This window comes from Vipera berus (assembly GCF_964194415.1).
Source record: "Vipera berus genome assembly, chromosome: 1".
Lineage (NCBI taxonomy): Eukaryota > Metazoa > Chordata > Lepidosauria > Squamata > Viperidae > Vipera > Vipera berus.
This window is the reverse complement of record NC_138202.1, coordinates 143,364,653-143,391,530: the sequence shown is the minus strand read 5'-3', so window position 1 is coordinate 143,391,530 and position 26,878 is coordinate 143,364,653. Positions and strand designations below refer to the sequence as shown.

At 36.7% G+C, this 26,878-nt stretch overlaps 1 protein-coding gene and 1 long non-coding RNA gene across 8 annotated transcripts in view; one reads left to right on the top strand and one right to left on the bottom strand.

Annotated features, from left to right (window-relative positions):
• Nucleotides 1-26,878, top strand: part of ZEB2 (zinc finger E-box binding homeobox 2) — a 171,726-nt gene that overhangs the window by 141,656 nt on the left and 3,192 nt on the right. For 5 of the 7 annotated variants that reach the window (XM_081328091.1, XM_081328088.1, XM_081328090.1 and 2 more), the window contains 3 exons: nucleotides 1,958-2,066; nucleotides 7,285-9,251; nucleotides 12,879-13,059. In XM_081328091.1, the coding sequence (XP_081184217.1) occupies nucleotides 1,958-2,066; nucleotides 7,285-9,251; nucleotides 12,879-13,059 (2,257 nt within the window). Of the gene's footprint in view, nucleotides 1-1,957; nucleotides 2,067-7,284; nucleotides 9,252-11,582; nucleotides 11,696-12,878; nucleotides 13,060-26,878 lie in introns of those variants that run through there. The other 2 variants (XM_081328093.1, XM_081328094.1) reach the window with 2 other exon arrangements.
• On the bottom strand, nucleotides 629-21,378 carry LOC308668335. The gene is made up of 4 exons (XR_014026498.1): nucleotides 21,296-21,378; nucleotides 18,996-19,040; nucleotides 11,712-11,772; nucleotides 629-1,286 (listed from the first exon to the last, which is right to left on the bottom strand). It is a non-coding gene; the product is annotated as an uncharacterized lncRNA (long non-coding RNA).

Below are 26,878 nucleotides of genomic sequence, written 5' to 3'. Positions count from 1 at the left end.
TGATGACTCTCTGAAATATATACATCACAACATCATACCTGCTATTAATCAACATGATTCTGTTATCTGCACTGCATTTAATCATACAGGATCTGATTTGAATTTATTATTCAACTTTATTATAGTAATAAAGAAGTTACTAAAAAGTGGTATTTTAGAAAGTTCTTCACATACCAAAGGTGAATTTTTGAGATCTGCTTCTTAAAAATTTAGCTATGATGTATTATAATAGAAACCCCAATGGTGTGTACTGTGCACAATCATACATTATTTCTATTCTAAAGAAAATAAAATATACTTAACAGGAATCTCCAACCAAAATACACATCTTTATTTAGTGTTTGTATGTATCAAGTTCACCTTCTGGTTCTTATCTCTCATTCTGTTTCTGCAACCAGAAAAAAACTGTTCACTGGGACAGAATTTAGCATATTATTTCCTTTCAAAGCATCAAGAGAGTATTAATCTGTCACTTTGCTGCCTTCATGGCAAAATATTAAGACGGCATCGCTTTTTCTCCTTCCGCTTCTCTGTTGCTTCCAACCATGAAAACACTGGGAGGAAAATGGTTGGATATTTATCCCCTCTAACTGCTGTACATTTCACATGTGAGAGTGTGATTGTGTTGGCGCATTACGAATGGTAGCTTTGGTGTTGAAAAGTCCCCTCATTTGCTCATGGCATTTACAATTAGTAAATTAAAATGATTGTATCATATTAACAGTGGCACAACTAAAGTTTATAGTAGTCCTTTGAGGGCTGTGGGGGGAGACAAAGCAGCTGTTGCTGTTTGTTTATGCAACTCAGCAACATATGAGCACTGGTCCCTCAATGGGGCTTGGCGGGCTGGGCTCTGCTTGATCTTTGAAGGTTGCTGCTGTTTGAACAACCCTCCCTGTGTCCCATGTAACACCATCTGTCTCACTAGGAATGTGGGAAGATTCAGCACACCCTAGCAGTTGTCATACCGTTTCTGGGCTGTCTTTTCTGCAATAGTCTTTTGTGTCATTGCTGTTTGGTATGGGGAAGGGAAAAAAAAAGACTGACCTCCTACCTTGAACATCCAGACTAGATGACTGCAGCTTTCTTTCTTTTTCTTTCTTTCTTTCTTTCTTTCTTTCTTTCTTTCTTTCTTTCTTTCTTTTTTTTCTTTTTCTTTTTTCTTGATCAGAATTCAAAGTCACAGCACTTTTCTCACTTGCTCAGAAAGGTCAGCTGTGTTTGATTCTATCTTTATGCTGCTTTTTTAACTTGTTCTTTCTGCCAACTTTCCCTCCTGTTTTGTCCTGGCTACTTTGCATTGCAAAAGGGGGGAGGAAGAAAGAAAGAAAGAAAGAAAGAAAGAAAGAAAGAAAGAAAGAAAGAAAGAAAGAAAGAAAGAAAGAAAGAAAGAAAGAAAGAAAGAAAGAAAGAAAGAAAGGTTAATTGTCTGATTCAGGTTTTTTTTCTCCCCTCAGCAGTGAGCACCCTTTGCATCTGATAACAAATAAATTTTGCATATAATCACTGTGGTGAATGATTCAGAGGCACGAGAAAACGTTTCAGAGGAACAGTTTTTAAGCTGCAATTATGAAGAATTATACATAGTTACAGTATGCTAGCAATATAACAAACCTCGGTTTGTTCTTGAAAATTAAAAATCCATTCTTCCCAACGTTGCATGTCTTAATATAATTCCAAGGCAAATGCTGAAATTGCATTCAAATTGGCTTCAGGTTTGCTGCCAACCTTTTGATTTTTATGGCAGCACCAATGAAGCAAATAAACATCCGTGCAGAGCTTCTACTTGGACAAATAAATACAAAGCTGCTTAAATAATTTTTTTTCCTCCTCCAACTGCGATCCTGCTATCTATCCCTCTGTCCTTACCCTTCCCTCCCGCTTTATATATAATTATGCAAACACTCTCAGACCCATATTTGCAGAAAATTCATGCTGGCATCTTTCACTCTCCTAGCACCAAATGCTGACCCAAGGAGCGGGCAACCGTAAGTTCAAGTGCACCGAGTGTGGCAAGGCCTTCAAGTATAAGCACCATCTGAAGGAACACCTGCGAATCCACAGTGGTGAGTCTTTGAGGTGCCTGGGCCCCTCATTTGCATTTTGTTTAATGAATTGACTTTTAACAAGGAGATGGGTTAAGATTCCCGCACCTTTATTTAGAATCCTTTGATGTTTCATAAACAGGATCTGATTCGGCCTCATTTTCCATATGGTTCAAAAAATAGGGCTGCCTGTTGTGATTCAGGGTCAGCCTGTGGGTTCGGCAGTTGGGTCGGATGACTCAGATGAGGGGGAGGAGGGGGGTGTTGAAGATCTTGCTGATGATAGCCCTCAGGCAGGCCCCTCCCACTTGGTCACCATGGAGACCCAGCTGTGTGAGCCTGACAGTGTGGATGAAGATGACCCACAGCTGGCCCTGTTCAAGGACGCCCGACGCAGGAGGCAGTCAAGTAGGAGTAAACAGAGGAAGGCAATGGGGCTTCTCGGAAGGAGGGAGAGAGAAGCCACGCCCTGAACTCTTTATAAAGGACTTGTGTGGGGAGGGCTGGTTTGCTGAAAGCAACCGCTCGGATAGTGTTTCAAAGCTCCGGTATCTTGGTTCGTGTCTTGTTTGTTTTTGTAATAAATTTGGCAGACGTATTCCAGCCTCTTGCCGTCTGTAAAGGGGTTGCCTTTTCTGCAAGGCCGGTAGCAGGCTGGTACAGAACACTGCCTTCTCTTCTACGTTCTCACTGCCTCTTGGAGAAATATTGATTCTCTTACTTATTTGTCCATCCCTCTTTAGGTGTTTCTGATTTTTCAAATATAAGACCCAAAGTGAGAAATCCTAGTAACATCCTCCACCTAGCAGCACTGTACAATATTATGCTGGATTTTCTTGAAGCCCATCAAGATCTAGTTTTCTTTTTTCCTTTTATTATTATTTTTTCACATTAGTAATTTAGAGCAGCTAGGGAGCCCAATAAACAGGATATTGGCCTAGTTCCAACAAACAGATAATATAATTTGCTTTCTTTTAGCTTAATGTTATATGTGGAGACACTTGATATGTGTAAGGTGATGTGTAAGGTAGAGATGGGTTGAATTCATATCTGACACTGAGACATATTTGTTGTAAGTACAGTTTCTTGAGCAGTTCAGTCTTACAGATAAGCAAGATTATCAATTTGTCATGGCCAGTTCCTAGTTTCTTTCCCTCCCTTTTTAGTTATTTTTGCTTCATATTTCTATAGAATTGTTAGATACAAACAAACCAGGAATAAGCCAGGAAACTATGAACCAAGCGAGTATCTCATTTCTATTTCATCTACTGCTACACTAGGGCAGGGGTCTTCAAACTTGGCCCTTTTATGACTTGTGGACTTCAATTCCCAGAAGTTGAAGTGCCTGGCTGAGGAATTCTGGGAGTTGAAGTCCACAAGTTATAAAAGAGCCAGGTTTGAAGACCCCTGCACTAGGCTAAACCAATAACAAACAAATCATGTTTTATTAATTGATACCTCCCTAATTATATATCAAACAACCTACCTAACAGCAGAGTCCAGCAAGCGAAACTAGCCTTTTATAACTTATCCAAATCTTCAGTGGGTGATGTTTGTAGCATAGGGCTTTTTCATTTGTTATACCCTTTAAAGTATGCAGTATCTGTAAACTGTTTTTCCAAGTATAAAAAAGTGATATATAAACAAAGCAAACTTTGATATCTCTTTATCACTTATCAAAGATTAGCTGCAATTTTCCAAATTGGGGTATATTCAGTGGAGCTATGTTTTTTTAAACAACAACAACAGTTATTTCTTTGATCTCCTGTCCATTTTACATTAGGTTCAGAACAATGGAAAAAAATGGGTCAATTTCAATTTTTCAGTATATGAAAATCTAACTGAACTTTTCCCCAGTCAAAAAGTACTTATTCTGGCTTTCCATTATATAACTTTCCAATCTACCGAGAAGCTTACTCAGAAGTAAATTTCACTGATTCCTATAGAACATGTTTAGTACTGAATGGGAGAGCATCAGGAAATTAGGCAGTGATGATCCATTTCCATATTATTACCCAAAAAGTCTACATGAAATTTGATATGTAGTCACAAGGACAGACTTCATTCTAAGGGAGTCTTTATCCTTACTTCTATAAGTAAATATGTTTGCAAAAAACAAACAAAATCCTTCAGTGTAATATTTTACAGTTTTGAGCTTTATTGTACGTTGTAATAGATTAGAAAGCAGATTTTGTTAATATTTAATTCACTAATAATTAACTTATAAGTATCTAAAAATCAAGTAATGAATGTTGCTTTATAAAATGTAGATCAGTCCTGGGAAATTTTAATCCGAAATTAAGAACTAAATCCCAAGATTTTTAATTGGACAAATATAAGTACCGTATGTTCTAATATGCTCATTCAAGCAAATAGTTTAATTCAGATGTAAATACAAACCACCATTTCTCACTATGAGAATATTCTGTGGTGACATTTCTTCTTTCCTTTTCTCTTTCTCTCTTGTCTGCCACTAAAAGAAGTTTACTTCTAATGCCAAAACCTCAGGAACTGTGATTGTGTTTAAACTAGAAGTTGAGATATACTTGGATCTGTGATCATAATTTAATCCTGGATTATTCTCATTACTCTTTGCTTAAGTAAACACAGTTTTCTGAATGCAGAAGTCATGGGAAACTCTTGTTTACATATATTTAAAAGTAGAAACTGTTACTCTAATGATAGACAAGACTTTTATAGCTTCTTTTCATATAAGGGCAAACAGAGTTTCCTGTTTCATCTTAACTGGCATTTTAAATCACTTAACTCTGAAGGATCATTCCTCTTGCTTAATAATCTGCCTATGAATCATGGTTAAGTCAAAATATTCTTTAAGTTTAAAAATGAAACTAAGTGAATATAGCAGCAGCTCTAGTTTAATGCTCATATATTTTTAATGCAGTATTAGCTTTATTTGTTGAGGTATACTTGACTGTGGCTGTGATCATATAACATACCTATCTGTAGTTAAGTGACAGTGATTTATTCAATTAACAGAAATTTTTCAAATCACACAATTTGCTGACCTATAAACTAACAAGTTGAGTTGATACAACATGCTAAATGAAAATATGACTGGTTGGTTGGTGATTCAACATATTATGTAAATGGGGTCCATATATTTGTTAAAGATTCTGAGATACAGAAGGCCCTTAACAACAATGCAGGCTATATTAGATCTTTTTCTTATGTTACAGGAATATAGTCCATAAAAGTATGCTTAATAGTTGTATTTGAAGAGCAAATGTTATCACATTTGCGCATTGTGCAGACTGTAATAGTTCCTGAGAAAACACAGATTATGTGAATGTTATAGTACTTTTTTCCCCTCAAGTTTGATTGACATTGATAGTTATTATTTATTAGGCAATGGTGCTGAATAATGAAAGGGGAAATATAATTGCTGCATTGCTGCTTTGACTAAGAAAAACTTGAGATAATTAGGAGATTTTAAGGAGGCAGGACAAAGAGGGAGGAAATCTGTCTAGAGATTTGTGCAGTACATACAGATGATTTGCTTCTAGGTGCCCCTCAATGTTTCCTGCACCCCACCCACCCCTAGCTTTAAAAGTTTCTAGTTCTGGATTATCATATCAATTTTTCCTGTGGTATATGCTAAACACAACATTTATCATTCTCTCTCTCTCTCTCTCTCTCTCTCTCTCTCTCTCTCTCTCTCTCTCTCTCTCTCTCCAATGTTAAGTGGAAAAAATAGCATTGTTGTAGGTCAATGGTGCAAAACCTATGCTATATGCTGCCCAGAGTTGTTTGACACAAGATGGGCAGTGAATGCATTTCATAATAACTAATAATAAAAAACTTCAAATGGCCTATCAGTTGCTATTTTGCATCTCCAGGATTTCTTAAGACAGGGTGTGCAATTCTTTTGGCCTTCTGAGGAGGGTGCATTTTTGGAGTTTGGGAGGGAAGTAAAATATTCTTGGTCCCCAATAATCTTCCTGGTCCCCTCTCTTAAAACAGATTCTAGCCCCATAACTTTTGAACAGTGACCCTTGATGCATTATGTAAAGCTCAAGACAATGGACACTGCAAGCACCTGTCTTCCGTACAAGGAATCTATGTTTGTAGTTCTCCATGTGCTCCCCAAAATTTCCAGCCTCCAAATTCTGAATTATTGAACTCATTCCAGAATGATGGAAAATGGAGTCCCATTTTCCCTCATTCCCTTCTGTTTCCTTATCTGTTGCAATTTCCTGCAGTGTCTGATTCACTGTAGACCATTGTTCTCCCTTACAGCTAAATTTCACAAAACTGTGGCTTGCATTAAACATAATTTGTTTCCAAATTATGGCATGATTATTAATTTTCTTTTGAAGGCCATCATTTATGCATTTTTATCCACTTTTGGAAACCATCATCTACAAAAGAGGAAGAGAGGAAGCAGGAAAGAAAGAATTCAAGAGTGTGAGACTTGTTTCTAAATGTAAAAAAAATATGATTTAATCTCCCACAACTAAATGAACTTTTATAACAGTAAAGATTCAATAATTGAAGGTTTTAGATAAGAGATTAGGGATGAGCAAGAAACTGTTTGCTTCAGAGAAATATTTACTACCCTTTGATCTTTTCCCAGTAGGTCATCTGGAAGTATCAACAATTAAAAGCCAAATAAATATCCATAACTTGTTCTCAGGCAGAATTTGTATTTTGTTTCAATTTAGGATGTTGTATGAGGGGAAGGAAAGGGCAAGGGAACATATTTATAATGGTAGAATATGATACAGCTAACAGTTACAAGCTCAAGCTCATTTATCTAGGGTAAAATAATTTCTAGAAAATTCAGTGCTGTGTTACTCAAATAGAGAACGTGTTGTAAAGTAAGTTCATTCAAACTGCATGTTGCCAGGGCGCTTCCAAAAAAAAATCATTGCAACATTGCATCCTGCCCACTCTATTTAGGTATTACAAAGATTATTATATTTAGGTTTTCAAACTTATTTGCATAAGTACATTACAGGAGAAGCTTTATTCCCTTTTTAAAAACAGACCCAGTTGTTAGCAGCAATCAAAATTAGGACTACCAGAAAATTAGATAGTTAGACAATTATTTCCACTTGGAGAGACTTAAACATAATTTGAAAGGTAGGAAGGAAGAAAATGTAACATGAAATGCACAAACTTTGCTAGCTTGGCATAACCTAGCTGCTGCAACAGAAATCTAAAAACTATTTGTGAGATTGTGAGTTACTAAAATTTAATCTTACAAAATTCATTGCAGGTGAAAAACCATATGAATGTCCCAATTGCAAGAAGCGTTTCTCCCATTCTGGTTCATACAGTTCACACATCAGCAGCAAGAAATGTATTGGTTTAATCTCTGTAAATGGTCGAATGAGAAACAATATCAAGACGGGTTCTTCTCCTAATTCTGTATCTTCCTCACCTACTAATTCAGCCATTACACAGTTGAGAAACAAGCTGGAGAATGGAAAACCACTTAGTATGTCTGAGCAGTCAGGCTTACTTAAAATAAAAACAGAACCACTAGATTTCAATGAGTACAAAGTTCTGATGACAACTCATGGCTTCACTGGTGCTAATCCATTCATGAACGGCAGGCTCGGCGCAACCAGTCCAATAGGAGTCCATGCTTCTACACAAAGCCCAATGCAGCACTTAGGGGTGGGAATGGAAGCACCTTTACTTGGATTCCCAGCAATGGGGAGCAATTTAAGTGAAGTGCAGAAGGTCCTACAGATTGTAGACAACACCGTTTCTAGGCAGAAAATGGACTGCAGCAGTGAAGAAATTTCCAAACTGAAAGGTTACCACATGAAGGACCCATGTTCTCAGCCAGAAGAGCAAGGCATTACATCTCCTGGTATTCCACCTGTGGGTCTTCCAGTAGTCAGCCATAATGGTGCCACTAAAAGTATTATTGACTATACGTTAGAAAAAGTTAACGAAGCCAAAGCTTGTCTCCAGAGTTTGACTACGGATTCAAGGAGGCAGCTCAACAACATTAAGAAAGAAAAGCTACGCACCCTAATAGATTTGGTGACCGAAGATAAAATGATAGAAAACCACAATATACCCACTCCATTTTCATGCCAATTCTGTAAAGAAAGTTTTCCTGGACCCATTCCCCTGCATCAACATGAACGGTACCTCTGTAAGATGAATGAAGAGATCAAGGCAGTCCTCCAACCTCATGAAAATATGGTTCCTAGTAAACCGGGTATGTTTGTTGATAAGCAAGCTCTCCTCCTATCATCTGTACTTTCTGAGAAAGGAATGCCTAGCCCTATCAACCCATACAAGGACCACATGTCTGTACTTAAAGCGTATTTTGCTATGAATATGGAGCCCACTTCTGATGAACTACTGAAAATTTCCATTGCCGTTGGCCTTCCTCAGGAATTTGTGAAGGAATGGTTTGAACAACGAAAAGTCTACCAACACACAACTTCCAGGTCGCCACCTCTGGAAAGGAGCAATGCCAAGGTGGTGCTGGCTGCCACCAACAACACTCCCACTAAAGACTCTTTGTCAGCCAGGTCCCCTATAAAGCCTGTGGACTCTATAACATCACCATCTATAGCTGAACTTCATAACAGTGTTACTAACTGTGATACTCCTCTCAGGCTAACAAAACCTACTCACTTTACCAATATTAAACCAGTTGAGAAATTGGACCACTCCAGGAGCAATACTCCTTCGCCATTAAATCTTTCTTCCACATCTTCTAAAAACTCCCACAGTAGTTCTTACACTCCAAACAGTTTCTCCTCTGAGGAGCTTCAGGCTGAGCCTTTGGACTTGTCTTTACCAAAACTAATGAAGGAACCCAAAAACATTATAGCTACAAAGAACAAAACAAAATCCAATAGTGTAAATGTAGACCACAACAGTGTTTCTTCATCATCTGAAACTTCAGATGAGCCACTGAACTTGACTTTTATCAAGAAAGAATTTTCTAATTCAAATAGTTTGGATAAAAGCACTAATCCAGTATTTGGTATGAATCCTTTTAGTGCCAAACCTTTATATACCACACTTCCACCACAGAGCGCATTTCCCACTTTTATGCCTCCAGTTCAGACCAGCATTCCTGGCCTACGACCATATCCTGGAATAGATCAAATGAGCTTCCTACCACATATGGCCTATACATACCCAACTGGAGCAGCTACCTTTGCTGACATGCAGCAAAGACGAAAGTACCAGCGGAAGCAAGGATTTCAGGTAAGGCTATGACTTATTTCATGACTTTATAATAGTTAATGACTTGAAGCCTAATTCTAAAGTTTTGTGACTCATTTAGTTTGTTTTTAATGAGCAGATGGTTTAAAAAGAGAAATGAAACTTATGAGAATGATTAAGATAGGCAAAAATTCATACACAGGAAAGCTTTTCCTAGTAAGCTTGCAGTGGCAAAGAAAAGGCTGCTGAGAGAAATAATATCCCTATATGTAAAATAAATATAACCCTGAGTGACACCCTGCCCCCATCCCATCCCCACCACCACACACACCCCTTCTGTGGCTTCATTGGTAAAGTGTTCTCCACAGTCCTTAGAATTTCTCAGAGAATTATGTGGCAATGATAATACAGCAATAAGCTCTTTATAATGGGTTCTGACTAATCTTTATAAAGCTATTAAAAGGTTTATGAAGATCCTCAGACCAGACTTACTTTCATCTCACCTATTCCATTTTTCACATATCTCTGTGCCACCCACTTATTCTGTCCCACAGACCTTTTGGGGAAGACTCTAAACAAATTCCAATACTTAAGGAACATCTGTCATAGTCTTCATTTACGCAGAAGGATCTAATCGTTTGCCATCTTCAAAAAAAAAAAAAGATTAAATCTTGAATTAGAATGCTGTTTTATAAACTATAGGTAGTAAAAGGAAACTGGCTCATAGATCACACCTACTTCCTCTACTTTAATAGCTACTACCTAAGTTTCAGGCAGGAGGCTTTCCCATTACCACAAGATCTGTCTTTAACTTGAGATGATGAAGACTAAACCAGGGAACTCACAAAACAAGCATACACTGTGTCATTGAGCTACAGTCTTACATTGTTTTTCACTGTTTAGAAATAGCAAATATAGAAATATGGTATTTTGATCAAATGAAATTCATTCATAGCTAGGAGGTAAGGTATATTGGTACATAGGCAGACAGACAAACGGAAAGATTTTCCTGTATGATCCATTAGGTTCCATTAATACTTTTACGTACCAGTAAATATGTTTTCTATTTGCAATTGTAAAAATCATGTATAGTTTAATGTTACAGACCATAATCTCTCTTTAGACAATAGAAACATAAGTAGCACAATACCTCTATAATAGCTGTTTTACGATTCCAATTTATGGTACATCTGCCCTCTTTGCAAATGAGTTTAAGCTTATTTAATATACTCAGATATAGTACAAGAAACTGAACTGTCTGATAGCAAATGGAAATGTATCTTATCATGCAAGTTTGTACTCTCTTTGGATCAAGACAAAATAAATATAAAGAAATTTAATAATTCACTGATCCACATTCATTACTGCTTAATGCTGAAGGCTGTTTTAACACAGACAGTGCATTGATAAAACGTGTTATTAATATTCCCAATTTCAAATTACAAAATTAAATATAAAATTGTAGCTCAAGGCCTTTAGAAGGGAGACATACATGTAAATGGATTGCATAATAATATTTTGTACCTAAATATAAAATTCTGTCAAACGCGTTCCAACTTTTATAGTGTGTGTGTATGTATGTATGTATGTATGCACCCATGCAAAATAATCTATGTGGCTACTTGTGTATGTATCTGCGTGCATGCATGCACACACACAACACACATAGACATACATATGGCCTCAGCTTACATTTAAAAACTCATGCTCAAAGCTGTTTTGCAAAATAAAATATCTGCAAAGCTAAAAGTCATGCTATGAAGTAGGATAATTAGTTTTCCTTCTTGAGGAGTTACATATATACTGCTTTATCTCACTAGTAGAACTGTTGTGTCAGAAACACAAGTTTAAGCTTCACTTGGTATATGGACCTTTCTGTTAATTTTTCAGGATATTGACATTAACCTGAAGACTCTATCTCTAGCATTTAACACAAATGTAAAGTTAAAAGTTTGCATTTTTTATGATTTGGACCCACTCTGGCAGTCCATAATTCCAATTACTGTTAATAATTTCAATAATTTCATTATTTTGAAAAATTACCCTGAAATAGAAATGCTAAGTTAAAGCCATAGAGGTGTAGTTGTAGTATTGATTGTTTTAATTTCAAAGAGTTTCAGAGCAGGATATGAAAAAATAAAATATTTTTATTACTTATTGAAGTCTTCCTTACATGCACAATCTTATTTTGAAAACCTTGCTCTCCAGGTTTTTCATAGTAATCTGTACACCAGAATTCAATATACAGTCCATGTAAAATATGACCCTAGTCATATTCTGAAATATATTATTTTGTCTGCTTTGTATATTTTAGAATTGCTATAGAATGAGATGTAGAGGAATCACAATTACTGTCCCTTCATATCTTTGTAGCCCTCTTGTGAACTCATTGATTTGTTCTTTGAACCAGAACATGTTCAAAGAAATAGAAATCTGTGATCTTGCTTGTATGTCTCTGAAAAACGAAGGAATGGAGGATAAGGAACAAGAAAAATGAGTTACTTGCATTTCCTTCTTCTCTCCCAATTCTCATCACCAAAAGGTGCTCATTCAGTGTTGATATCTGTGGTTGTACGACAAAGTATTACATTATATTTTGATCACATTGTCACTTTTCACAGGAATAAATCCCAAAGAAATATGTGGAATTGACTGTTTTTGATTTGTCAGTTACACATGGCCTCTGATAACGATTTTCTGTTCTCTTCCACTGCAAAGACATACCATTTCATAATATCAGACACTAGAATCTCAAATTACTCTTGGCATTTGACCGCACTGCTATCTTAGCTACTATGCCATTATTGCCATATCCTTCCAGCCCACTACAGGGAGAGATTGATTGGATACCAGCCTATGGGAAAGTCAACAGAGCCTAGCTACTACTTGAAAATGAAACTTTTCAGCGATATAGGTCTATGTACCTTGTTAGATTCTCCACTCTTCTTTGTAATACTTAGTATCTTCTTTGTAATACCACAATATTAGTTTATATATACTCATTTACAAGCTTTAGAGGTAGGAAGAGACAGCAGGAAATAAATATCTAATGTGATGTCACCCAAAGTCTTGTAACTAAGTGTTTCTAAATACTATAGGAAAAAAATATGATTCTTTGGAAGCCCCATGTTATTTACAGTATATTCAGATTCAGGAGGCAAGCGAAGTATATCTACCGGTAGTTTGATCCAAGTGTGTCCTTCTATGAATGGGAATGTACTGTCTGTTTGTAAAGGGCACAACTTAGGTAATCTTTTCTTTGGAGGAATTCATTCTTTCTTCTTATAACCTTCAATGTCACCTTTCAAATTGTTTGGAAGAATCTCTCGATCTGCTGGGTTGCTGCTGGGATTTGCAATCAAAAGGGGAATTTACACCACCACCACCACCCCAAAAATATGCTGCCATTCCATCTTCAAGATCATCATTGGCAGAACTGTGATATGTTTACGGAGCATTGGCATTCCATAGAATGCACTTGCAGAGTTTTCCCACAAAACGCATCCTTTAGTATATGGTTCCACTTTTTGAAAACGTTGCAACTGTGAACCGCTGTGAAGCCATTTAATGCTTATAAAGATAGGCTGTAGTGAACATGTGATAAGAACGTAAGAAAAGGAAAAAAAATGGAAACATTGTTTTTATACAAAACATGTGGTTGTTTCACAGGGAGAATTGCTTGATGGAACACCAGATTATATGTCAGGTCTTGATGACCTGACAGACTCTGACTCCTGCTTGTCCCGAAAGAAGATCAAGAAGACAGAAAGTGGCATGTACGCATGTGACTTATGTGACAAGACATTCCAGAAAAGCAGTTCCCTTCTGCGACACAAATATGAGCACACAGGTATGGATGATTGCAATGTATAGAGACAAGACTTAACAGTATAGGTAGGCCCACAGAATATAATGCAGTTAAGGTATGGAACAAAATGATGCTCATTTTGCTTATTGCAGCTCTCCATTTCCATCCATTGCTCAGTTCTAAAAAAACATGATAAAGCTCATTGAAATATTTTTCTTTTAAAAAATGAACAATCAAGAAAAATGAATCCATGGACTAGGACAGCCAGTGTAAAGTTGAATCAATGCCTAGTGAAGAAATAGCTACTCAGAATTTAGCCCACGGTAGCTAAATTCTTAATAGCCATCAGTGTCCAGGAAAATAATTATATGTAGGTATATAGATAACAAAATGTAATCTTTCTAAATAAATATGTCCATTAACACATACAAGAGAACACAATTTTTAGACAAGAGGGACTTCTGTTTTAGAAGTTTTTTTTTAATTGCTTCTATACCACTTGTCTCATATCAGTCATATAAAAGTATATTGTTAAGTATAGATGTTATTTTTTAAGGAATAATTCCTCACACTATGACTGCTTTCAGGAGGCTATAATAAAATTGCTTTGCTAAGCTGAATGCACTTAGCTAAGGAACACGGTGGCTCAGTAGGTTAGGACGCTGTGCTTGTCGATCAGAAGATCAGCAGTTTGGCGGGTCGAATCCTGAGTGCCACGTAACAGAGTGAGCACCTGTAACTCGTCCCAGCTTCTGCCAACCTAGCAGTTCAAAAGCATGTAAAAATGCAAGTAGAAAAATAGGGACCACTATGGTGGGAAGGTAACAGCGTTCCATGCGCCTTTGGCGTCTAGTCATGCCGGCCACATGACCACGGAGAGATCCTTGGACAAGCGCTGGCTCTTCGGCTTTGAAACGGAGATGAGCACCAGCCCCTAGAGTTGGAAATGACTAGCACGCATATGCGGGGGAACCTTTACCTTTACCTATGCACTTAGCTACTGCACCGAGCCACAGCGAATAGCCTCCATGTGATACCTACATCATGAAAAGAAGGTCTGATTACAGAACTTTGTGAAAAAATAAGGATATTATCATCATCTTCAGTGAAAAGCTGAAAGTTATTATGGAATAGCAATCTAAAAATACATATAACTTTGCCTCTAACAGGCACAGAAAAATATATACCTATAGATATTATATTAAAATTCAGAAATATTTAGCATTCTGGCCTTCATATTGTACAGTATTACAGATCTAGAGAAAATTATACACAAATTTGGACCTTGAGAATTATCCAGGAAAGAGTAATTTAGGAATAGTAAACTAAAGAAAGATGATTGACATTGGAATCTGCTTTTTAAATATATTCAATAAATATATTAAATATATTTACTCTTAGGACTCTTTTTGTTCTGTTCTAAAAGACTTATTTAACTTACAACAGTTTTCTTCCATCTGGTTTGCTCCAGAAGTGTTAGTACTACAAATTTCAGAATCCCAACCAGCATGATCAAACTTTGGGATTTCTGGATATTTTAATCTCATTTCATCTGAGAAACTATTTGGAGAAAGATGCCTTAAACGAAGGAGCACATGTCCCTGAAAAGCTGAGATAATTTTTCACAGTAATGGTGTTTATTCTACTGTCTGTAAAAAAGACATTTGAAGGGGGAAAAAATCACTACATTCTACGTATATTTTAAATATCCATTTATGCTTTGCAGCACACATCTCCTGTTTATTAACAAAAATCAGGGTACATTTCTCTTGAATAAATGATTTTATTATATATGATTTTCAAATAATTGAAAACCCATTCCTCTAAACAATCTTTTACTTTATCTTATGAAAGTTTGCATCTGTAAATATCCTCCTTGGTCTTTCCTGTATTATTTACTAACACAGAATGAGTTTCCCTTTGAGGATACAGTCTAGCAAATATTACTCTTGTAATGTCTTTCCCCACTGTACTGGGATGTGGAAGCTGGTGGCTCTCACCAACTTTAATTCATCATAAGGGTTAGCAATGCCTCCAATCTAATCTATTAATACCTTTCCTCATTGTTGGAAGCTTATCATCTTAGAAATTACCGCTCTTGAATAGTTAGCCGTAAAGTATATCAGTGCATGATATGGAGATGCGCTAATCCTATCCTTTTGGATATGGCCATGGAAATTTATTCTTGATAATCTTGGTAATGCCAAAGGGGGGAAAAAAAACCCTGCCCAAATGCAACATATTAAAATCACATCAATTGCTAGTAAATTAATTCAGTTATTGAAACTTTGTTGCCTTGCAGTTTCTTTTAAGAAAATCAGACCTTATATGTGAATCTTCATAAAATGACAGCTAAACTGTTTTACTATAAGACCATTGCAATATTGGATATGCTATGTTCCCTAACCTATTTAAAATACATCTAAAGAAGATGGTATTTATTTATAGAACATTGTATTTATGGGATTAATGAGAGAAAATTCAAGGTGCTTTGCATTGTGTGGCTCATTTATAGGTATATAAATATAAACTTTCTTTACAAAACATTATTGAGATGGAAGTATGTATTAGACTGCATGACATGGGAAAGTTTGGAAGCTTTTTATTCTTGCATCCACCTTCTCCTAAATGTTATTACAACCAAGCAAATATTATTTACTATACTTATGCTGCTGCTAACCCCAAACTTTAATATTAAAATTCCCCTACTCATATAGTTGAATCTTTCAAAATTGTTCATCCATGAGATCCATAGATATTGACTGAAAGTGGAAAGACTGAGAAATTGATCAGCCAAATTTTGTTACATCATTCTGATTTGCAAAAAGATTGTGCAGAAAAACAAAAAGTATATAATCCAATTTTCAGCTAACAAAGACATATTTCAGGATATAATGGAAGGATATAGGGCTCTGTGTTTATAAATATTGCTTATTTTTGCCCCGTTTTTTAAAATAGGGTTAAAAAGCAACAATGCATTGAGTTAAATTCTAGACGAAAGGGTTTCATGTTGGTTAGGAAATTCTTGGAGGTGAAGTTCACATATCTTGGATGTTTGCCACAGAAAAAAAGAAGCAGGATATTTGGATTTCAGTTCCTTTCTGTTTTCCTGAAAATTTATTGAAACATTAGCAGTGCTGTATGCATATTTGCAGCCTAACCAGGAGATAGTTAAAAGTGGAGGAGAGGGTACTTCCAACTCAGTTTAAACGTGTTTAATGAGGAGCAAAGTCTGGACCGGGTTTCCTGTTTGGTTAGGGTCCCCATAACATGGTGGTATCTTCTCAGTGGAAGAATCCTCTTGGATTTTTGAATACGCTGCATACCTGATTAGTTTACAGACCTCGTGTATCAGGGAGTGACAGGAAATATTTTATCCTAAATTCTACAAAGGAAGTAAAAAGATTTGGTCAAACAAACAGCCCAGTCCTGTCAAGCCTATTCAAAAGCAAATCCCACTGATGAAATGGATGCAGATAAGGGTATGGGATTGCAGCCAGAAGTAATTTGGTGGACATTTCTGTATCAAGTCACTTACAGTAATGGTAGCAACATGAGAAAAGTAACAGCAGCAGCAACTCTCAGCTCTTTTCAGTATATTAGAAGGAAGACATGCAAACCAACATTGGCTGCTCTTAACATTCTACTGTGTACCTTATGTAGTTATCCATCTGAAGTTTACTTCCAAGAGAATGTAAAGGCTACTTGCCTTTTTCTTCTTTTTTGGCCTCCTTTGCAAATGTTAAATTAACTGCAAATTAAACTGATAAAGTTATGGGAAAAGCCCGCACAATGAAATGGCTGTCTCCTCTAGTAATATATATGCGAAATTTGAATTTGTGTTCAGGACAAGACTCTCTGAACTGCAATTAACCTTTACTTCTCATGTCTAAATCGTTATCCTTTCTTCATCTTTTTGGGGAGACATTTAGTGTTTTTTCTCCCCTGGTTTTTCCAGAGTAACACAAATAACAATCTTAGTTTAATGAACCCAAAATGTTGATGTCTCTAAAGATGCAGTTCTCTCTTTTTTTCTTCAATAGCTAGTTATACAAAAATATTTTTCAGGCTTTTGCCACATTATGGTATTTATTAACTTTAAAAAAATCCTTAAAAATAGAAGTATTAAAGCAGTTTTCTGAATTATCATTAAGTATTTTTAGGATATTTTTTATATTTTTGTAAATTGCCTTGTTTAGAATTCTTTACCATGTGGTGGTTCTTGAATTAGTATGCTGCCTCAGTCACAGATTCTAGGTAGCTCACAATTACATAAAATATGGATCAATGATCAACAAAAATGATTCATCATATTTGGTAAAAACATGAAACTAAAAATCATCTGTAACCAATTATATCTATTACTTATATGTTCAGAGCCTTCCAATCAAAAGCTCTTTTGGATTGATACACTTCTACAGAAATTGTAGAAATATGTAATTTCCACGTTTATACCATGGAGCAAACAATTTAAATCCTATATGCTACAATCCTATATGCTACACCCAGCTCTCCAGTATCTCCATATTACAGGTGAGCTTTTGGTAAAAGCCAAGACAGTACTATAATGTATAAACCTATATAAGCCAGGAAGAAGCGCCACAATAATATTTGATGAATGAGCAAATATAAGGTCATGGACCTGATGTCCTAAGACCTATGGAGTGTAAAGATCCTTCCTTCCTTCCTTCCTTCCTTCCTTCCTTCCTTCCTTCCTTCCTTCCTTCCTTCCTTCCTTCCTCCCTCCCTCCCTCCTTCCCTCCATCCCTCCCTCCCTCCTTGTTTTACTATATTGGTAATGATGGGCACCTGCTAAAGTGAAATATGACCAATACTGAAACCTCTCATCATCTTGTTTCATGTCTTTAGGCTACGTTATATTATGGCCCAGAGGTATTCTACCCCTGGATGGTGCTTTGCAAATTTTAATAAACATTTTAATATCCATCTAAAAGTTAAAAAAAAAATAGCACTGCCGATCAATATCTAATTATCTTAACTGAAGGTTGTGAGCTGTCCAGGTTGACATTGGCTTGGCACCTCAGCACATAGTAACCAGTCTATAAAGGAAAGATTTATGACAAGTTACATATAGTCTTGTTTTGAACCAGTTTCCATTTCCCTGGAGGGCAAAAAATACCAGGAGAAGAGAAAGCAGGAATCAGAAGCTTACATGAGTTCACAAGATTTCAATTTCTGTTAGCTTAAGAGATACTTATTTAGAGCCACTTTTTATTATAGCTGTTGGTAGCAGTCAACAAATCCAGACAACCAACTGGGGCCTGAGCAGAGTCTGTATGACAATGAAATTAGGCCAGATGTCAAAAGTAGATGTCTATTTTTTTTCTTTTGAGGTGCTTGGAGTTAAAATAGTCTCACACCTAAGACTAAGAAAATTACATGAACATATTTTTTATTAGCTGTTGTGCTCACAGTTACCTACCTAAGTAACACATCACAACCAAGTGGCCTATATCTGAATCATTAAGCAGCTTTTCACTTACAAAAGCAGCTCTGACTGGTCATGTAGGGCAATTCCTATTTATCATAAACAACTTGGAGAATACAATAGCTATTTTCAGGAAAGTAGACAGGATATTAGCCTAGTACAGGGGTAGGCAACCTAGGCTCTTTTATGATTCGTGGACTTCAACTCCTGAAGCCAGCTATGCTGGCTCAGGAATTCTGGGAGTTGAAGTCCACGAGTCATAAAAGAACCAAGGTTGCCTACCCCTGGCCTAGTAGATTCCAGGACATATAATTCTGGAATTCAAAAAGATTAATTTTCTGCTATGTCATATAACTCACAGAGCAAACGTGAGCCACTTGCTTTATTTTGGGCTTTGAATCTTATTCACATGATATGAGAGCAGAATGAAGAACAAAATGTCATGAACACCATCCCGAGATCTAGTAGTAGTTAGGAAAAGATGAATAATCATACTGGTATCTTTTCAGAAAAGTAGAGAAGAAATTACCTGGAAAACCATACAGCAGAACTGCATCTTCTAGGTAGTTATTATCTGTAAGCATTTAAGGAAGAGGAGAAAAAAGTAATTTTGGTTTAGTCCTGTTCTCTATGAATTTCCTGCAGAATTTTATTTATTATTTATTTATTGAATTTATGTGTCGCCCATCTTACTGTCAAGTGACTCTGGGCACTACAAAAAGATTAGAACATTCAAAACATTAAGCATTAAAATTAAAACATTAAAAATTAAAAGTTGACCAAAAAAAAAATCTGGATAAAAGGGACTGTGTATAAATGGAGGTGGAAGTGGGATCTTCTCCTAATCTACTAACCACTTCCACAGTGGAACGCCCCCATTGGGCTCTAAAGCCAGTGGGCAGAGCCAGGTTTTTGGGCCCTTTCAGAAGGCCAACACAAGCAGATCTCACCTTGAAGGGCCTGATGGATTGGTAAGGATCTCTGTGGCTGTATTTTTAATTATTTTTATAAAACATGCAGTGGGAATGATTTTTTTTCCTGATGAGCATTCATGCTGCTATAACTTGCACTTTTATTTTCTCACTGGTTGAATAAAATATTGTTGTTCAGCTTTCATAGCAAATCAGCTTTCTTTTGCTGTCTTTTCTGAATTCTCATCTCATGGGTTTTCCTTCTTTAGAGTTTGATTCATAAAACATCATATGTTGTTTGGAGATAATTTTCTGTCACTAGATTTAAATATGAGGACTTCTTTTTTGTATGCTTTAATAATATATAATTTCCTGGAATAAATTTAAAGCTGATGAAATTTACACCAGAAATGGAGGTCTCTCTTTTTACTAACAATAGAGTAAGTGTAGTATTTGCAATTACGCCAAATTGCACTTATAATGCACCTTTAACCGCCTCACTTCACTCTGTCCATTAAATCATCCCCACTGGGACTATTTCTAACACCCAAATCCCTAAGTAGCTTCAAGAAAACCTTTAGAAAATCAGAGCTTTGGCCAAAAGCTTCCTAATCTACCTTCAGCTTCTGGAATTTCTCCATTGTTCACTTCCCAAAACTACTCATGCTTATACCACTGAAATCAGGAAATACACAACTTTTTAAAGCACAGACATGTCAGCGTCTATATTTGTGACTTTTATTTGTTAGTATACTTGACAATGAAAATACAATTCTTTAGCTCAGCAGTCCCTAACCTCTTTGCCTTGGTAGCCCAGCGGGGGGGTGGGGGTGGGGAGGGATAGTTCCATGCGAGTAGCAAGTGGGTGCACACCACTGCGCACAGCTCCATTTGTGCGAGTGGCAGGTGCATGTGCCCACCGCTCGCACGAAGGGAGCTTCATGCATGAGCACAGGCAGCTGCCACTCGTATGAGGGGAGCTTCACGTGCAAGCACAGGTGGCTGCCACTCACACAAGCAGCCGCCATCTGCACACGGGGATGTTTGGATGTATGCACATGCTGGCCAGGCCCTGTTTCAAAAGACTGTGGCCCGTTAGTGGGCCGGGGCCCAGGGGTTGGGGACCCCTGCTTTAAATAGCTTTTTTTAATGATTAGATATAGAGATAGAGATAGATAAATATATAAAGATTATTTCTCATTTATTATTGTGATAAAATATTATGTTCAACAATAATATAACTTTTATTCCATAAAATAATGAGCTTTTAAAAAGGACAAAGAAGATAAATTAGGTGATTTTTTTTTAACTCAAGGTCAGTACTAAGTCCCAACAGAAATATTTGAACAATACAAACGTTGTCAAAATGTATAATTTCTCCTATAGCAAGACATTTTTAGTCAAGAATCATATATCTACATGCTTCAATAGTATTGAAATTGTCTTAAATAAAGCTTAAAATTCCCCCTCATTAATTCCAGCCAGATCATTTCAAAGGAGTCTCCATCATAGAACAGCCTGCCCAAACATCCAGTGAGAAGAGGCTGAATTCTGTTTGATGACCGGAACAACAAAGAAGGATAAAATAGCAGCATAGTGTTTTTTTGTATTAAAGGTCTCCTGCTGGATTGAATAAAGAATAAATAAATCTCTCAGGGGGAAAAAATGGAAGCATCAAAAACTAAAACTGTTGAATGATCTAATAGGTTAAATTGAGACATAATAAAACATAAAACCCTGCAATTCGTTGCTAGTCTAGCTTTGCTTATGCTTGAACATGCCAACAGTAGAACAAGATACCTAGATAGAGGGTGGAATCTTTCAGTTTTGCAAGGTACTGTATCTTGGGTTCAGGATTATGGGCTAATAAGGCCCTTTCAAACTCCATTTTTCTGTGGCTTATGAGTATACCACTGACCTGAAAGCCATCCATTCTTCCTAAGCATTCAAGTCTTCATCTGATTTCTTTTACATTAGGAAGACATACATCGCCAACAGCATTTTTTTTCCTTGTTTGCTTTTTCAAATCTTCCCTCCCTAGTCATCCAGCATTTATGCCCATATGTTTTCAAAGAAATGAGGAGGATTTTCCTTTAAAAAAAAGCAAAAAAACAAAACAAAACATTTATTCCTTGTTCAAATTTTAAATAACTGGTTCTTTCTCTCTTTCTCCTTCCATCTTAGGAAGTCGTACCTAAGGTCAGTTAATATGGCTGGTTTTCCTGTTGTCTATGGGAGTGAAAGCTATTCTTCCTATCACATGTCCATCAGTTACCATTTCAACAAAAATGCGATAATAATCCATTCTGCTGCCAAGATGTTGAGGGTGCAGCTGGCATGAAATTCACATGGAACGGAGATTTGGAGTTAACTGCTTCACTTGAGTCTGATTGTGTGATCATAATTTCATGCCTTTGCATTGGAAATATTTCAAAATGGCAGGCTTTTGAGTTAGTCAGAACGCTTCTTCAATCTGCTTGCTAAGGAAGTAAAGGAAAAGGGGAGACTAGCTTGTTCCACTTAAAACTATTTGAAAATGGATCATAGGTCGAAGGCTCATGTGCGTTTAATAGTTTGTTTGTTTTTCACAACTTGCTTAACAATCATCTATAAAACAATATAAAATGGATGGAAATATATAAAAATATACAGCACGACCAAAAATTATTTCAGATAAAAACCACATTAATATCAGTTTGATTTTGCCCTAAAAAACTCCTGGCCCACCAAGGCCTTACTATTCATTAAACAAAACCCCAAAACAACTCAAAGTATGGGTGGCAAGGACCGTTCTTCATTGCAATTTACACTGACTTTCACTATATCAACAAGGTGTCAACAAGTCCCAATTGTCATCCCCGTGCTCAGATGAGAGCAGTCCTTAATTTTGTATCTTCCAGAGTTCCCAGCTAGCATGCTAGATGCTTATGCTGGCAAAGAAATTCTGGGACTTGTACTCTGCCCCAAACTCATTTGGATGCTGTCAGGTTGGCATTGCTGGAATAACTCATGTCTACCTGGCAGGATATTATGCCTTTCAAATATGCTATAAACTATAAAATCTTTATGTTACAATTTTAGAGGTTATGTTCCCAGAAATATTTCTGATACTCCCCAGTTAAACTCCCTCTTGCTCAAAGTATGTCCTGGTACACTGTTATGAATGCATACAGATAGTCCTCCACTTATGACCACAATGGAACCCAAAAGTTTTGTTGCTAAGCAAGACAGTGTTTAAGCAAGTTGTGTCACATTTTGCAACCTTTTTGCCACAGTTGTTAAGTGGATCACTGTAGTTGTTAAATGAATCTGGATTCCCCCATTTACTTTGCTTGTTGGAAAATAGCTGGGAAGGTTACAAATGATGATTATATGAGCCCAGGACAGTGGAACTGTCATAAATACGTGTCAGTTGTTAAGCGTCAAATTTTGATCCCTTGACCATGGGGATCCTGCATAAGTGTGAAAATCAGTCATAATCAGTGGTGGGATTCAAATATGTGAACAACCGGTTCTCTGTGTGAATGGCGCTTCCGGAAGTCTGTTTTGGGCCTGGGCAACAAAAAATTAGCTACCAGTTCTACCGAACTGGTGCAAACCGCCTGAATCCCACCACTGATCATAAGTCACTTTTTTCAACATCGTTGTAACTTTGAACAGTCACTAAATGAATGGTTTTGAGTTGAGGACTACCTGTAATCAACATACATATTATGTCCCAGCTGAATTAGTAAACCACAAATATAAGTAACACTTGTTTAAATATTAAGGGTTTACTCAATTATGGCTCAACAGTGGTCATTTAGGAGTTTTGGTGATTGTATAAAGGCAGCTTTAAAAAAGTACGCCTTTCACGAACTGATTTGGTCCTTCACTTAAAGATACTAATTTCATTGGTACTTTCTTATGATCTGTCCTTGCTCTGTTTTATACTCTGACGTGAGATTTATTGTCCTTATTAGCTATGAGATACGTTACCTAGGAAGTGTCTATGATAGCTCTGTACTGAGACAGTCCTATAAAACCGCCAGTGCACCCTGGATTTAGCCCAGACTTTGTAGGGAGAGTGCTGGCCTGCCATTACTAATTCATAGCTAGGGTAGTTCTTGCTGGCAACACCACAGCGAAATCCAGTGCATTCCAGTTGCAGGCTAATGAATGTCATGACCACCCTCCCATGGACTGATTGTTATCAGCAAGAGAAGCTGGTGCTTTTCCCTTCCTTCCTCCCTCCCTCCCTCCTTCCCTTCCCAGCCTGAAGTTCAGCATCTGTGCATACATTTCCATGGAGAAGGATGTAATCCTTCTTACTGAGTATCATATCAGACTATGCATATGAACAAGTAAGCTCCGGGTATAAGCTCAAATCGCCCATATGTGTGCTGGAAATTACCATGTACACCTGCTACAGTTTATGCTTACATATACTGCAGCCAATGTGGACAGTGTGTTCAGCCTGTTCACATGCTAAAGATGTGACATTACCAAATGCTATCATGGTCATCTGTGTTTTCAGAAGACCCTGTCGGAGTTGGTTCAGAAGGTTTGGTTCTAAGGGAAAGATAATAGGAATCAGAAACTCTTAGATGAAAACAGCCGTGTATGCTGTAAGAACTTTTCCAATGAGAGAACGGTTTGAGAAAATCAACACAGGATGCTACATTTGAGCATTGGAAAAGGATGTGCAAGGAGAATGGAGAAGAAAAGGGGAAGGAGAGCTAGTCCTGGAAATAAAATGTTATAGTCTGAGAGAAAATAATAATAAGGTTGGAGTTATTATGAATAGCTACTGGCTGTTGGAGAAACCAACTGTTTATTAGCTGGTCTAGAAAAAAAGAGGTCCACATATACAGTATCAAGGCCTTTTATTGTGAAGTCCTTGGTGGTCTCTGAGCCTGGTTGTTTGCTTGCAGAGGTTTCATTACTCAGCCTGGTAACATTGGTGCTACTGAGTGTGGGGTTTGCTCCCTGTTTAACCCTGCCCTGCCAGGGTTAGTGGAGTGGGGTTTTCTTTTTGGTTATTCCTTGATTGGGTATGCTTTTCTGCTTGATTGTTTGTCTGGTGTTAATCCCTGCTTATCTGAGTATTGGAGGGGAATGTGTTTGGGTATTTTTGTTTCATTTTTTAGCTCTGTGTTGTCTCTTTTGAATGGTGTAAATATACTTTCTTTCTGTGGGTCCACTGATGGCTGATTTGTCTGAATGCCAAGCTTCCAGAAATTCTCTAGCATTTTCTCGATTTAGCTTGGTCTGCTATGTTTCCCAGTTGAAATTGTGGTTGATCTGTCCACCTGTAGTGAGACCAAACCATATTTACCTACCAACAGAAGAGAATATTCACAATATTCCCCAAGAGCTTCCTCCAGAGTTATTACATGGGAGCAGTTACATCCACACTTAACATCATGAATTAAATATTTTACTTCCTGAAGTTAGTGAGATTTTATTAAAAAATGGGGAGGGCTATAATCAGTTGCTATACATGTAATGTATGTGTGAGGCAATAATTCTTCTCGAGCCAAATTCTAACTTGCTTCAGCTCAAATCCTTACAATGGTTGCAATACTTTGAGTTTTTCCATTTTGAGAAATTATAACAAAAGGCTTCAAAGAACCCATAGCCTCATTAGGATGACCTAGTCTAATGTCCCTCAGAACCTGAAACAGTAAAAGCTATTAAGTAACCTTTTGAGATGATCATGGTACTGCAAAAAGTATTCCATGGTCATCAAGAGCCAGCGTCAGTAAATCTGATAATATTGCTTTGTCCAAAGAGAGCCCACAGCCTGACCATGGGACTCTTTGTACTATCAGCTCATTTGCAATAAAAATCTCTGTTTATGACCTTCTTGGCATGGAAAAGGCCCTGTCAGGATTCTGTGGCACTTCACTGAAATAGGTTTGGATGGCTGCTTTAGTGAAAAGATTGTATCTTATCAATGGAAGAGAATATTGACCCAAAGTGGCTGGGGTGAAATCAAAATTTCTTAGCTGAAAGAAATATGTCATATCCAAGGTCCGGATTGCACACACTGCATTGATGAATAACGTGGATCCTTGCACACCAAATACTGCTGTCCTTCCTAGCATTTTCACCAAAAAACATGTCCACTAGCAAAAAGCTGAGCATGAGCTGAGATGAACTGAAAAAAAATTTGAATGAAAATGTCTTTAGTTAAATTGGAAAGCACAGTTACAAAAATATTTCAAGCTAAATGAGAACTCATTCTTTGTTTTTCTGGCTTCTTACCATGAGCTGGCTTCAGTTTGAGAGAGGTGGCATTGTTTTTGTCTTCCAACTGCTTTTTCTCACAGGTGACCAGGGAGGCAAATGTTGATATGTCCATCATGTCATCAGATAAATGATAGCTTGTATATGTGGGTGAATTATGGCACAATCAAGCGATTGTACCATTTGCATGGTGATGTCACCCCAGATATATCCTCATTTTGACACAATTGCATTTTGTTATGTAGGTGCCGTTCCTTTTTTAAACATGTGATCATCAATGGTTTAATCATCATTATTACTGAACTTATAATGGCTAAACACACATAGCTCTAGGTATTTTGTGCAAATTCTCTTCAAGTGCAATCAATCACAAACAGAATATGAGTTTTAATGTAGTAAAAACTAGTATTACCCCCTTAAAGTGCTTAAATTGCATTTGCTTGTAACTAAAATTATTTTAAATGTTAAATTAATTTTAGTATAATCTTATTACAATTTTAAGATCTTTGAGGTCATAGTGATTTTCAAGAGCTTATCTGAGATTCAGTATTTGGAATCACCTGAAATCTGATACTATTTTAATGTAATTATAATCCAGATGCAAGGCATGATATAACCCTTAAAATTGCAAGCTTTATGAAAAAATAATGAATTGGGAAGAGTGAACCATATTCGTTATTTATAATCATGTATTTATAATTCAGTATGAAAAAATATGAAATATGAATATTGTAAATAAAATTAGGTATTTATCAATACCTTTGTTGCAGATATTAGCAGCTCCTCAACAATGCTGGTTTCCCCCTGCTTTTTAATGCTTTTCAGCTAAAAAATAAAGAATAGAGAATGAAGGCATTTTTTTTAAAAAAACTTGCCTATTAAACTCTCTTTTTTGTTATTTATTTTGCACCATAACCCATAAGTATTATTCAAAGTTAAGGCAATCTAGAAATCTCTCAATAAAGAACTTGCCTTCAGCTTCTGCATGGTGAATTGATCTTTCATATAGCTGGACTATATTTTCTGGAATGATTATGAAAAAGTTGGGGAGTCATGTAATCACTTCAAAGCAAAAGAGGGTTATGGTGGAAGAAAGACAGAAATACGTTTTTAGACTGGAATCTACTTGATGTGGCAGAATGTGTAATAACGTCTTTGGGAGTATACCATGGAGTTCTTCCCAAATGCACACATAAAGTATTCAATTGGTGTGAACTTAAATTTGATTCAGATAAACAATAACATATCAATTTCTTCACATAAAAATAAT